This window comes from Oppia nitens, unplaced genomic scaffold (assembly GCF_028296485.1).
Source record: "Oppia nitens isolate AA-2021 unplaced genomic scaffold, nextdenovo-longstitch-racon4-pilon3 scaffold1_pilon_pilon_pilon, whole genome shotgun sequence".
Lineage (NCBI taxonomy): Eukaryota > Metazoa > Arthropoda > Arachnida > Sarcoptiformes > Oppiidae > Oppia > Oppia nitens.
The window spans coordinates 11753026-11768347 of NW_026533199.1; the positions used below are offsets into that span (position 1 = coordinate 11753026).

At 17.4% G+C, this 15322-nt stretch overlaps 1 protein-coding gene across 1 annotated transcript; it reads right to left on the reverse strand.

Annotated features, from left to right (window-relative positions):
- Nucleotides 1-10507: 10507 nt before the first annotated feature.
- On the reverse strand, nucleotides 10508-14321 carry LOC128951929 (uncharacterized). The gene is made up of 2 exons (XM_054297237.1): nucleotides 14112-14321; nucleotides 10508-11066 (listed from the first exon to the last, which is right to left on the reverse strand). Exons 1-2 carry the CDS (start codon nucleotides 14308-14310, stop codon nucleotides 10669-10671), a joined length of 597 nt encoding a protein of 198 aa, XP_054153212.1. The 5' UTR covers nucleotides 14311-14321; the 3' UTR covers nucleotides 10508-10668.
- Between the last annotated feature and the right edge of the window lie 1001 nt (nucleotides 14322-15322).

Sequence of the window (15322 nt, forward strand, 5' to 3'; positions counted from 1 at the left end):
TATTAACTAAACAACATGAATTTAATTGGTAAATAATTATTTTTTAGTAATTAATTAATTAGCAGACAAATTTTGTTTGAGATATAATTAAATAAATAATTTTTAATTTAATATCAGTACTACTACTACTAGTAGTAGTAGTAGTTTTAATCAACAATTATGCAGCCATTAATCACGCGCCTATTGTACACTATACTAATGTGACACTTGACACGTGCGGTATTGGACGCGTTGCGCACCTGCTAAACAAACAATGTTTTCAATGGTATAATATGACCGAAAATAATATACTTAATGGACGGCCAGCCGCTCACGGGGAGATGCCATGGATTGTCTATATTTATATTGAAACCGGTTGGATCATCAAAGATATTAAGTAAGATATTTGTATTTAAATATATATATATATATATAATTTAATTAATGTAATGATTAATCACAAACAAATATTTACAATAAATTTATTAAAATTTTTCAATAAAAAAATATCAATTAAAAATTTTAATATCAATATAATTATACACTGATTAGTTTTAATTTTACATATACTGCACATATAATTAAATAAAAAAATTATAAACTTACAGTTTTTTGTTGTTGAAATAAACTACTATTTTATTTTTAATTATTTACTTTAAAATAAATCTATATTAAAATAAATATATTAATTTTATTATTATATTAAAAAATAAACATTTATATACATAATAGGGTTGGCACAGGTGTTATAATAAACAAACGTTGGATTTTAACGGCTGCACATCTATTATAGTAATATATGATTATATCTATCAAATAATAAGTTTTTAAAAAAAATTAATTAATTAATATATAAAAAAAATAAATAACTATTAGTAATATAGATTCGGGCAAATGGACTGATAGATATTCAATAAGCGTATATCCCGGTGCCATGTATTTGAGCAATTTGGGTAGACGTTACAATGTGGACAGTTATCGGGTGCACGAAATGTTTGTCAAACTAACTGATCCTAAACGATATAGTTGGGATTTGGCACTAATTAAATTGGATAGTGATATGAGCATGGACAAAATTGCTAACGGTAGTTATTATGGTAGAAATTCAATTTGTTTACCAGAAAACTATACACGCAATACGGGCGATGAACTGGCCATAGCGGCCGGTTTCGGTAAACTTGGTCCCGATCGGGACAATGACGACCGATTGCGTTTGGGTTGGCTTAAGATTACGGCTCAGACCTATTACAGGTCTCATCAGTATATTAAGGCGTTTCCCTATCCGCTAGCATTGGGTACAGCTATTTGTATTGTAAGTTTGTATTGTTATTAATAAACATAAAATAATTTTTTGCTAATTGATATACTGTTTTATTATTATTACTAACTATTAGGGAGACTCGGGTGGACCACTAGTACAGTATGTAAATGGTAGGGCAGTGCTCATTGGCATAACATCCCGATTTGTAACTACAACAATGGGTGCCGATTGTGTCGATCCCACAGATTGGCGACAATATGTCGGTTTTGTACGCGTGTCGTATCTAATCGATTGGATTATTGATGTAATTAATAAAAAATAATTACCAAAATGAATGCAAATTTTTAGACAATATTTAATTTTTTTTTTAAATGTATAAAAATATATTATATCATAAATAATTTTAATAATGTTAAATAGGTTTAATAAGCTTTAAAACTAAAACATCATATAATAATTAATTAATTAATTTGAAATTTTAGGTTATATGTTAGATAAATTAAAAAATAATATTAATAAAAATTCAATTATTTTAATTAAATTATTATTTTATTTATAAACTATTAAATATATTTAGTTATTATTATAATACTTAAAGATTATTCTTATATTGTATTAATTTATTAGATTATAATCAGTTTATTTAAAAAATAAAATTTCAATAAAGAATCATTAAAAAAATATAAATGATCATGTTCAAATCAATAAATTATAATTTTATTTACAAGTAAAGTTATTGCGCAATAACTTAAACTTTTTGTTGTTATTGTTGTTTTTGTTGTCAATGTATTATCTATTGAATTATCGGATCACTTATAAAATTATAACAATTATTTTTATTTTTAATAATTACAGTTTTTGAATAATTTAATATATTTGTATAGTTATGTAATATTAAATTATTTACAAATACTACAATACAAAAAAAAAATCAAAAAAAACAAAATAAGCAATTAAAAATATATTAAAAAGTAAAGATAGATTTAAATCTTTTTGTTTATAGCAAATTAGATTTTAGTTACCAATATAATGATATTATAAAATATTATTTTTTAATGAAACATTTTTTAAAAAAATTATTCAAGTTATTAGTATTTTTTAATTATTAGTTGAACTAAAATTAATAATTGTTATTAAAAAAAATAAATCTGAACTGTATAAAAATATTAGTATTTATTTTATATAATAATATTTAAATAAAAAAAGTCTATACTTTAGTATCTATTAAAGAAATATTTAAATAATATTATTTATTTTAATTAATAGATAAATAATTATTGACAGTTTTATATGCAATATATATTTATATATACCGGTACAGTAAATATAAAGTATATAACAAAATTAATTATAATGAATTATAATAAAAAAAATTATGTTAAAGACAATTAATAGAAACTATAAACTTTATATATTTATTATTTGATATAAAAAATAATTTAAAATAATTTTTATTTACTTTTATTATTTATTTTAATAAGAGCTCCGATTAATCAATTAAAAAAAGTGAGTAAAGAAATTAATAATTAAAATTTAAATTATAAAATTCATATAGTATAAAGTTTAGTTTTAATAAAAATGATGTATTATTTAAATTTAAAAATTAATTAATTGATTTAAACTGCTATTATCACATAATTTTTTTATTATTATAATAATTTTGTTTAATTTAAAAAACTAATTTAAAAACAAAATTAACAAAATATTTAAAAATAATGTTTTATTATAAATAAAAAATCTTATTATTTTTTTATTATTTGTTTCCTATTAATTTAAAAAATGAAAAATATTTTAAGTTTCTTATAACTTTATTAAAATATTTACAATTTAGCTAATATAGTTAATTATTTAAAGTTACAGTAATTAATTATTAAAATTTTTTTAACATAATTCCTAATTAACTTAATTAAAAAAAATATTTTAGATTAATTTATTGAATATTAATTAATAATGTTACAGTTTGATTAAAGATTAATAATAATAATAATATCAACACAAATAGTAATATTCATCAATGAATAGTTGGATAAACAGTAGAAAAAAGGTAATAATAATATAAGAAAATACATAAATTATTAAAAACAAAAATATTTAAATAAAATTACTTTAAAATTAAGATTAAAATTAAATTACTTACTTAATAAATTAAAAATTATTATATTCATTAGTAAAAAGTCTAGATAATAAAAATTTAATTATTTTGTGTGTGTTATAGTTTAGAAAATAATAATTAATAAAATTACAGTTTATTTTGAAATAATTTTTTAATCACCAAAATAAAAAATTTTTGTTTTTATATATTTAGATATATTAGATAAAATACTTTATTACAGTTTTATTTTTTTTGATAAATATCAAAAAATATATTATTACATAATTTATTAAAGATATTTTTATTTTAATTAAATATACTCTATTAAATAAATTATTTAATCATATTGTTAGTTATGCTATTAATAATATTATAAGTCCATTATTTTAAGAAAAATAAATAATATTATATCGTAGACCAAAGTCATACATAATATAAATACATTATAATATTAATTAATTTAGCAATAAATTAAATTATAAGAAAAAAATTATTGTTAAAAATACTCGATTTTTAAGTTTTCTATTGTTGTATAATATAGATATTACTAAAATTTTTTAAATAAAAATTTAATTTAATTTACAGTTTATCTGATCTTTTTAAAAGTTGATATCATTGAGGAACTCATTTAATCAAAGTTTAATTATTTTTTAAACTTATTATAATATAAAAATAATTGTTTACAGTTTTATTTATTTTATGCATTATATTTATTGTACTTTATATTATGTTTAACGAAAAAAAACTTTATTTTAATTTTATAAAAAAATATAATATTATATTACATAATTTCTAATAGTTTTAAGTTTTTTAAAACAAATTTTCACCTAACATATAATAATAAGTTAACTTAATAATAAAATTAAAAATAATAATTCAGTATTTTAAATGTATTTTCAATAATTAACTTAATTTTAATTATAGACATAAATTATTTCTTTTGAATATATTCATTAATTTTTTTTAAATAAAAATAAAATTAATTTCTATGTACTTTAAATTATTATGGATCAACATAAGATGCTAAAAAACATTACATAAAATCTGCTACAATAGTATATATATATTTAGTAAATTATAAGTTTACAGTTTATTTTTTAAAAAAATAATGTTTAAATAGTTTTATTTAAAAATATTATTTATAATCGTTTTATTGCTAACAAACAAAAATAAAATATGAATTTTTTATACATAACTTAAATAAAATAATTAGTTATAGATTTAGAATAATTAGGAGACTAAAATATATTGTTTTTTTTGTATTATAAATTAATATAGTATTTTGAAAAATATAAATAAAAGTTTTTATTTTTTATAAAATTACAAAAAATATTTATTCAATTTTCACATATTTCATAAACGTATTTAACACTTACAAAAATAATTTCTATTAATTAGTAAATTAAAAATATTGATTTTTAAAAACTTGATATTTAGACTAGAAATTTTACATTAAAAAAATGTACTAGTATAGTTTTTTTTTTATTTAATAAGTTTATAGTATATACCATACAAGTATAGACAAAAATTACCATTTTTTAAACAAAAATCATTTTATGCAGTTTATTATTGATTAAATTTTCTCAAATAAAACATTTTCGATTAATCATTTGCTAATTTTTAATTTATTTTTATAAGTCATACAAATAAAGTAATTGTAGAAAAATTGACTCATAGATGTAGTTATATGAGGTTTATAATTTTTATTTAATAAATTTCATCCAGTAAACTTATCTAAACTTAATTAATGTTTACTTAAACATCTGTTAGTCAATTTGTTTGTACAATTGCTTTATTTTATATGACAATTAATAAAATAAATTAAAAAATTAGCAAATGAGTAATTAAAACATTAATAATTTATTAATGTTTTATTTGAGAATATTTTTTTAAAAAGAAAATTATTGAATAATAAACTGTAGAAAATGATTAATAAAATATTTTACAAATCAGCAATTTTAAAATTTAAAAATTAATAATTGAAAAAAACTGTAAATTTTTTTATACTTGTTATTAAAGTGTTATAAAAAGATTTTTTTCATAAATATTTAGTATCCATCATATAAAAGTAATTTTTAAAAAAATAATTGATTTATCAAATTTTTTATTATAATTTTTTTTAAAAATACTGTCAATGTCGGACAATCTTAATAATATATGTTATTTAAGAAATTAAAACTTAGATCATAGAATTTTTGTTTAAAATAATATAATTTTAACTTAATTTCAAAATACAATTTACAATTATTGCAATTTATTATGTTAACAATGATTTATTTAAATATTTAATAAATTAAAAATGTGTATTTATAAAAATTTCCTGCTTACACGTAATCTAGTTAAATATTCTAAAATTTTAATTTTAGTCTATTATGTAAAATTTAAAAATTTTACAGTTTATTATTTATGCTATATTTACAAGTAATATATATAAAAGTTTTTACAATAAGTTTTTTTTATATAAAAGTTTTATAGATTTACAGTTTTTCTGTTAAATTCTTTGAAGAAAACATAAAATCATAGAAACAATCAATTAATTAATGTTTAATTTTTTTCCAAATTAGTATAACTTATAAAAAATTATTTTATTACAGTTTTTTGTATTTATAGTACTTTTTTATATTATACTTATGAAAAAAGTAATTTTATTAAATAAAATTATAATATTATATTACATTAATTATAAAATTTAATAACTTATTTCATAATAGTTTTAACAAAGTTTAAAATATTGCAATAATTTGTAGGTGAGTTTTTAAAATTTTTTATTTAATAGTTTTAACGTTTTTTCTGTACTAACATATTATAATAAAATTCAATATTTTAAATATATTTTACTAATTAATTTTTGTAAAACCAAAAATAACAAACTTTTACTTATAATTGTTGATTCATATAATTAATAATTAAACATAATATTTATTTAATGAAAGTATAATTATTTATAATAATGATGTTAGTTATGATATTATAGTTAATATAAAAATCAATTTTCAATATTAAAATTTTTAAATTGATTTTAATAATATATATTTTCTGTACTTAAATAATATTGAATTTTTTTTCTCTAATAATGATAATAATTTTTATTATTGTTATTTTAAACAACAACAACAAAAATTTTATAAATAAACTAATACATATCATTTTAGTTTAAAAAAACTGTAAAAATTAATTTTTTTTAAGAATAGTTTAAATTAAATAATTTTTACAATTATACAAGTAATCGGATTAATCAATTAAAAATTATTTATAATTAAAAATAGACTACAAAAGCAAATCAATAGTAAGTATTAAATGCTAACATTTAATAAAATAAACTTTACTAATAATTAAAAATATAATTGATTTAAATTAATACGATCACATTTTATTTTATATAAATGCATTTTTATATATTTGTTTATAATAAAAATAACATTTAGAAAGTATCAATTTAATTATTTAAGATATTTAATTATCAAAATAAGAAAAAAAAATTATATCATAAAAAAGACTCGATTTTAAGTTTTCTATTATTGTATAATAAAGATTTATTAAAAAAAAGTTTTCTAAAAATTAATTTGATTTACAGTTTATCTTAAAAAGTTTATTCAATTATCACATATTTCATAATCATCATCATAGTATTTAACACTTACAAAAATTATTTCTATTAATTAGTAAATTAAAAATATTTATTTTAAGAAACTTGATATTTAGACTAGAAATTTTACATAAAAAAATTTACTAGTATAGTTTTTTTAATTAATAAGTTTATAGTATATACCATACAAGTATAGACAAAAATTCATTTTATGCAGTTTATTATTTATTAAATTTTCTCAAATAAAACATTAATAATAATTATTTTTTTGATTAATCATTTGCTAATTTTTAATTTATTTTTATAAGTCATACAAATAAAGTAATTGTAGAAAATTGACTCATAGATGTAGTTATATGAGGTTTATAATTTTTATTTAATAAATTTCATCCAGTAAACTTATCTAAACTTAATTAATGTTAACTTAAACATCTGTGAGTCAATTTGTTTGTACAATTGCTTTATTTTATATGACAATTAATAAAATAAATTGAAAAAATTAGCAAATGAGTAATTAAAACATTAATAATTATTAATGTTTTATTAAAGAATATGTTTTTTTAAATAATTAATAAATAATAAACTGCAGAAAATGATTAATAAAATATTTTACATATAATAGTAATTTTAAAAATAAAAGTTATAAATTAATAATTGAAAAAAACTGTAAATTTTTTTATACTTGTTATTAAAGTTGTTATAAAAAGATTTTCCCCAAAAATATTTAGTATCCATCAAATAAAGGCGATGACTTAATTGCCCACCACGCCCCCCACGCCCCCCTCGCCCCCCACAAAATATTTTACTAGAAATTTTTTTCCATGCCCACCACGCCCACTACAAAACATTAAAACTGTTTTAAAAGCCCCCACGCCCCCTCGCCCCCACAAAATATTTTATTAAAAATTAGTTTACTATGCCTAATAAAATTAGTTTACTAGTTAAAACTTATAATAAAACTTATATGCCCCCCACGCCCCCCACAAAATATTTTATTAAAACATTGTTTTTTATGAGCCCTACGCCCCCCTCGCCCACCACAAAATATATGATAAAAATATTGTTTTCTATACCCCACGCGGGATAATTTGGAAATAATTTTTATAACAAAAAACACTATATATATAAAACACTAATTTTGTTAGTTATTACAGTTTACAAGTTAATTAAATTTAATTATTTTATAATACATGTATTATAGTTTACTATTATTACTTTTTATAATCTTAAAATTATATTATTAATAAAATTATAAATACGATTTATTTTTTTTTAAAATTATTACATGGTCAGTTTTAATAATTAATAGTAAAAATGACCATTGGTCACTATGTTAAAATTTTATTTATAATTGTTTAAAGTATATAGTTTTTAATATAATTAGTAATTAACAGATTTTTTAAATGTATAATTTATTTAATAATTAAATTTAATTAACTTATAAACTGTAATAACAAACAAAATTAGTGTTTTATATACATATTTTTTTATTATAAAATTTGTTTCCATATTCTCCCGCGTGGGGTATAGATAACAATGTTTTTAAAAAAAATATTTTGTGGGGGGCGAGGAGGCTTTTAAAACAGTTTTAATTTTTTGTGGTGGGCGTGGGGGGCTAAAGGGCCATAAAAAACTAAGTTTTATTAAAATATTTTGTGGGGGCGTGGTGGTCATATGTTTTCATATATTTCGTGGGGGGCGAGTCATTGAAAATAGTTTTAGTATTATATTTTGTGGGGGGCGTGGGGGCATATAAGTTCCAAAATATTTTTTTTTGGGGGGGGGGTGGTGGGCATTAAAAACAAAGTTTTAATAAAATATTTTGTGGGGGCGTGGGGGGCATATAAGTTTTATTATAAGTTGTGGGAGCCATAGTAAACTAACTTGTAATAAAATATTTTGTGGGGGGCGAGGGGGCGTGGGGGCTTTTAAAACAATTTGAATGCTTTGTGGGGGGCGAAGTGGGCATAGAAAAAAAAGTTTTACTAAAATATTTTGTGGGGGGCGAGGGGGGCGTGGGGGGCGTGGGGGGGCGTGGTGGGCAATTAAGTCATCGCCTCAAATAAAAGTAATTTAAAAAAATATTATAAAAAAATAATTTTCAGTAATTATCTTTTGTAAAATAATTATTTATTTATCAAATTTTTTATTATATTTTTTTAAAATTTTTATGTTATTTTAGAAATTAAAACTTAGATCATAGAATTTTTATTTAAAATAATATAATTTTAACTTAATTTCAAAATACAATTTATTATGTTAACAATGATTTATTTAAATATTTAATAAATTAAAAATGTGTATTTATAAAAATTTTCTGTTTACACGTAATCTAGTTAAATATTCTAAAATTTTAATTTTAGTCCATTATGTAAAATTTTAAAATTTTACAGTTTATTATTTATGCTATATTTACAAGTAATATATATAAAAGTTTTTATATAAAAGTTTTATAGATTTACAGTTTTTCTGTTAAATTCTTTGAAGAAAACATAAAATCATAGAAACAATCAATTAATTAAAGTTTAATTTTTTTCCAAATTAGTATAACTTATAAAAAATTATTTTATTACAGTTTTTTGTATTTATAGTACTTTTTTATATTATATTATACTTATGAAAAAAGTAATTTTATTAAATAAAATTATAATATTGTATTACATTAATTATAAAATTTAATAACTTATTTCATAATAGTTTTAACAAAGTTTAAAATATTGCAATAATTTGTCGGTGAGTTTTTAAAAGTTTTTTATTTAATAGTTTTAAAATTATTTTTCTCTACTAACATATAAAAATTTTTATTAACGTTATTTTAAACAACAACAACAAAAATTTTATAAATAAACTAATACACATCATTTTAGTTAAAAAAAACTGTAAAAATTAAATTTATTTTAGGAATAGTTTAAATTAAATAATTTTTACACTTATAGAAGTGATACGATTAATCAATTAAAAATTATTTATAATTAAAAAATAGACAAAAAAGCAAATCAATAATAAGTATTAAATGCTAGCATTTAATGAAAAAAACTTTACTAATAATTAAAAATATAATTGATTAAAATTAATATCATCACATTATTTTTAAAAAATATATTTGTTTATAATAAAAATAACATTTATATTATAAATTTTATTATTTAAGATATTTAATTATCAATAAATAAAAATAAAATTTATAATTTATTTTATTTGTTAAATACAATTAATTTATTTTTAGAAATAAAATCTCTTTACTATAAAACATTGTTTTTTTCTTTAAATAAAATTATTTATTAATTTATTTTATTTTAATTATCAAATTATTTATTTACATTTAGTTTGATATGTACTTGGTCTAATGTTATACAATAGTATTATATTGTCTAACAATTATTATATTAACAAAATGTTATTATAAATTATATAAAATATAAAATTATTTTATAAAAAAATATATAGTTGAGCAAGTACAATAATAATAATTATTATTATTTAATTAATTAAATTTTTTCTATAAATATAATTTTTGGCAACAGTTTTAAAGGCACTATTAAATAGGCATTTGATTGCATTTAATAATAATAATAATATAATTACAAAAAATTATATATATTTTTTCTATAGAGTCAATACAGTCAAACAAATAACTAATAGATTTATGTCATATATTTTTAGTGGGAACAGTAGATAATAAAATGCAGACTAATTATTATTATTAAATTAATGTATTTTTTATATTTATTTAAAAAAATATATAACAAATTAGACATCGATTGGCTTTTTCTTGACGTCCATCGACTGTACGGCCGTTTCGTCTGTCGTTTCGTCAGTGATATCGCTATCGAAAGCTTGACTTTTATTAAAATCATATAAACTTTGATACCGTCGGAGTCGGACACACGTAACAATTGCACAGATACTTAGGGTAAGCATCAATAGTATCAATAGTACTAGTATTGTGATGGGCGTAATGATCAGGAACTTGCAGGCAAACGCATCGCGCGGATAGTCCCAACATTGGGCCTCCATGTGCTCGATAAACGGTTGGGTAAGATTGCGCACCTGATGGTAGTTATGTTCATAGCACGAGTCCAATACCATCGACGACATCATATCGTGCATTAGCCATACGCCACAACAAAATACCAGTGTATTGGGCTCTGGGAGTCAACAAAAAAAAAATAAAATAATTATAAACAAAAATTAATAATTAATTTTATATTATTTTATATATAAAAGAATTACTTTTAAATTAATTTAATCTAAAAAAAAATTTCAATTTTATAGACTAAAATTTATTTAAATAAAATGTACTAGTATAGTTTATTATATGATAATTACTCAAATTTATTTTTGAATAATTAAAAAACTGAGCCTTAAAGTCAAACTTTTTATATAATAAGCAATTTTGTTAGTCATATATGATTAATGAAAAATATTTTTTTACAGTTTTATTTACAATAGTTTGCATGAATATTTTTTTAATTATTAATTTAATAAATTATATTAATAATATTTTTTTTAATTTCTATTATATTAATTAACTAGATAGTTTTAATTAATTTGTGCATATAACATTTATAACAATTTTGTATTTATTTATTTTTAATTAATAAATATTTAATTTAGCTAAGCTTAATAATAATTATTTTTAGATTTATTGTTAAACAATTATTTAAAAAAAAAATTATTTGCAATATGTTTGTATGTTATTGCAATTTGCAAATAATCATAATTTATAAAATGACTCATACATACATTGTTTAATTTATATTTATTTAAATAATTAATAAGCAAACAAGTAAATTTCCTCAACAACAAAATTTTTTTTATTAATAATTATTTAATTAATTGTATTTGTATTGTACACTATTATTTAACCGGACACACATAACTTTAATTTTTTTAAAAATATTACGCAATGACATTGATTTTTTATATTATTTATATTAGTTTTTGTAAATATATTTAATAATAGATTATTTAAGTCAATAACTATTATTGATATTTATTTAAGTTATGTAATTTGAGTTATTTTTTACATTACTAGTAAATAAATGTTTTGGTTAAAAATTTTAATTATTAGGTTTTTTATTGAAAAAATACATGTATATTGTTAATATTATTATCATTATAAATTTATTTTTATAATTTATATTTAAAAAACAATATAGGTTTAGTAAATTATAATCTTAATAAAAGTTGATAAATAATTTTTTATTAAGATTATATAAATAAATATTTCTAATTAATTAATAAATACAAACAAAGGTATCATTGTATTAATATTTTTTAAATTTTTTATATAATAAATTATTTTTAAATATTTGATACTAGGATTAATATTTTATAAGTTATTTAAATTAAATGTTTAAGTTAAATGTACTAAAATTATTAAGGTAAATTTTAAGTTATTATTAAAAAACAATTACTATATTTTTTAAAGTAAATAATACTAATTATGAAATTTGAAAAAAAACTTATTGTCTTAATTTGTAGTAAAATGTTTTGTTTTGTTTATTTTTGTTTATTATTCACTATTTTATTAGTTAAGTGTTATTATTATTATTATTGTTTATTATATTTTCAATTGTGTACTACTAAGTCAACTAATGATATATAAATTTTACACTTATTATTATTATTAAAAATATTTTTCACCTTTTATTATTTAAATTGAAATTAAATATATTTTTGATTATTATTATTATTATTATTATTGTGTATTACTTAATAAGAAATTTTCTTTTTTTATTTATACCGAACTTTATATACAATATATTATTTGTGTTTATTTTTTTCAATTATACTGTATATACATATATATAAAACAAAGAGGAAAAACACTAGTTTTTTCTAACAAATGCTCGACAAAACAATTTGTGTTAAATAAAATTAACGGCAAAAATGTTAATAAATAGAGAGAGAGAGAGAGAGAGAGAGAGAGAGAGAGAAAACAAAAAACTTTATCATAAGATTTATAAAAACATTTTTCATTAGTATTTATTATGTATTTAAATAAAAGGAAAAGTTGTTGGCATTGAAAATATGTAATAACTTTTATTTTTAAAATACATTTAATAATATTAATAATTTAATGTCCATAATATATATATATATATATATATATTTGTTTTTTGTTTTCTTACACATAAATTATGCAAATTATAAATTTTTTGTTTTTAATTTTTTTAGATAACAAAAGAATTTTTGTATTGTTTTGTTATTAACTTAATATTTTAATGATTTATTTTAGCTATTTTTAATGGACTTGTAATGTACTTTTACTCATTGAATAATGTATTTTATTTTAATTTCTAATATTAAAATAAACTAATAAATTAAATTTGTTATCAATTTTAATTATTATCAAAATTATTGTATCGTATTTCTCTAAATATTATAATATTCTCAATAAACATAATAAATAAAGTTTATAAATATATATAAAATATATATTTACGAAAAAATATCAAAATTATATATTTTAAAAATTTATAGTATATAAACAAGATAGTAACATAAATTGTTAACAATAATAATAATAATAATATTTAATTTAATTTGACAAGGTAAATGTTTTTATTAATATATTATTTTAACAGTTTTTAAAGATATACGTATTTAATAAATCTTTTTTAATAAATTTTTTTTTATCATCTAAATAAATATTATCATTACTGACATTTTAAATACATCCAATTCACACACATTTGTTATTATCTAAAATTAATTTGTACTTGAATTGCAATCTTATTTGTAGTTATCAACAAATTATCGTTAATTTTTTAACAAAGATTCATTTAATTAAATACATTTAATATAAATTTTTATATATCATAACTTTATTTTTTATTTTCAAATAAACTGTAATTAATATTTATTTGAAAATTTTATTTTTTTATATAAAAAATAGAAATGGTTAAAGTTCAGTTTGATTATTTAAATTATTACAAATATTTTGTTAGTTTTTAAATTAAATAATATTTAAATAATTATTATTCTAGTTATTAGACTATTTTATTTTTAAAAAAAATATCTTAAATAAACAAAACTATAAAATATATTATTGCACTATTAGTATTTCTATAATAATTTTTTTTTTAAAATATAAATACAGTCTAGTATTTAAAAGTAATTTTTTTAACTATAGAAAAATAAATTACAAACAAAAATAATAATAAATAAAATCACTAAATATATACCTGGCATGAGATCCTCCATAATATTGGCCATACATTTGATTGTACCGAAATATTCATCAAGTTTTCTGGCAAAATACCCGGGTGGTTTTTGGGGTACGGCATTGCAAATGTCTATATAAAGTGTACTAATTAGCACCAGTATCACCAAAATAATATAATTATTTGATAGATATCTATTAAAACGTGACAACACTTCCATGTTTATATAAATTTTATTATTTTATTTTTTTAATATATATATATAGCACTTGTATATCAATTTATAATTATTATTATTATTATAAATATAGTATTTTATTATTGATAAAATTTATTATTTTTTAAAATTAAATAAATATACACATAAATAATAAACTATATATTAAAAATTATTATTATTAATATTATTTTTGCTGCAATTATTTGATGAGCAATTTTTTATGGCACTTTAAAGTCAATATAGGAAGAGTTATTTTTATTATAAATATGTTATTTTTATTAATAATAATAATAAATATTATATAAAAAATATTGATTTGTTGATTTAAATTTTTTTTGGTGATGATTAATTTTTTTTTGTATAAAACTATTATTATAACAAAACTAAAGTTTTTTTTTAAAGATTATTATAATTGATAAAAAAAATTGAATTATTTTATAAATCAAAATAAAAATCAATTTATTTCTAGTAGTAATAATAATTATATAAATTTTGTTGTTATTATTGTTGTCTATTGTTGTACTTTCATTAGGTTATTAAATAAATAATAATAACATTTTTTTTATAAAATTTTTTGATTATATAATAGTTTTTAACTAACAAATTATTATTATTGAAAAAATTATTTCGTATAACACTTTAAATTATTTGAATTAAAAAAATAAAAAATTATTGGCAATTATAAGGCACTTGATTTTCATAACATACATAACATTTAGATCACATATTTTATTCAATACACATATACTATGAATAAAAGTTTTTATTTTTTTAAACAATTTTTCGATTCATTCAATCATTTTTCTTGATTGTTCACAATATATTAATATATATTTATTTAATGAAAAAAATGTTACAATTTTTTTTAACATTTAGTTTCTATGTATATATATTAGTATACTTTTCTATATAGAGAGAGATAGGCTATAACATCACCACAAAAAATATGAGTACCTCTTGAGCAACAATATAAAGTAGACAGTGATATGAATTAGTTGTTTGATTGGAGAGA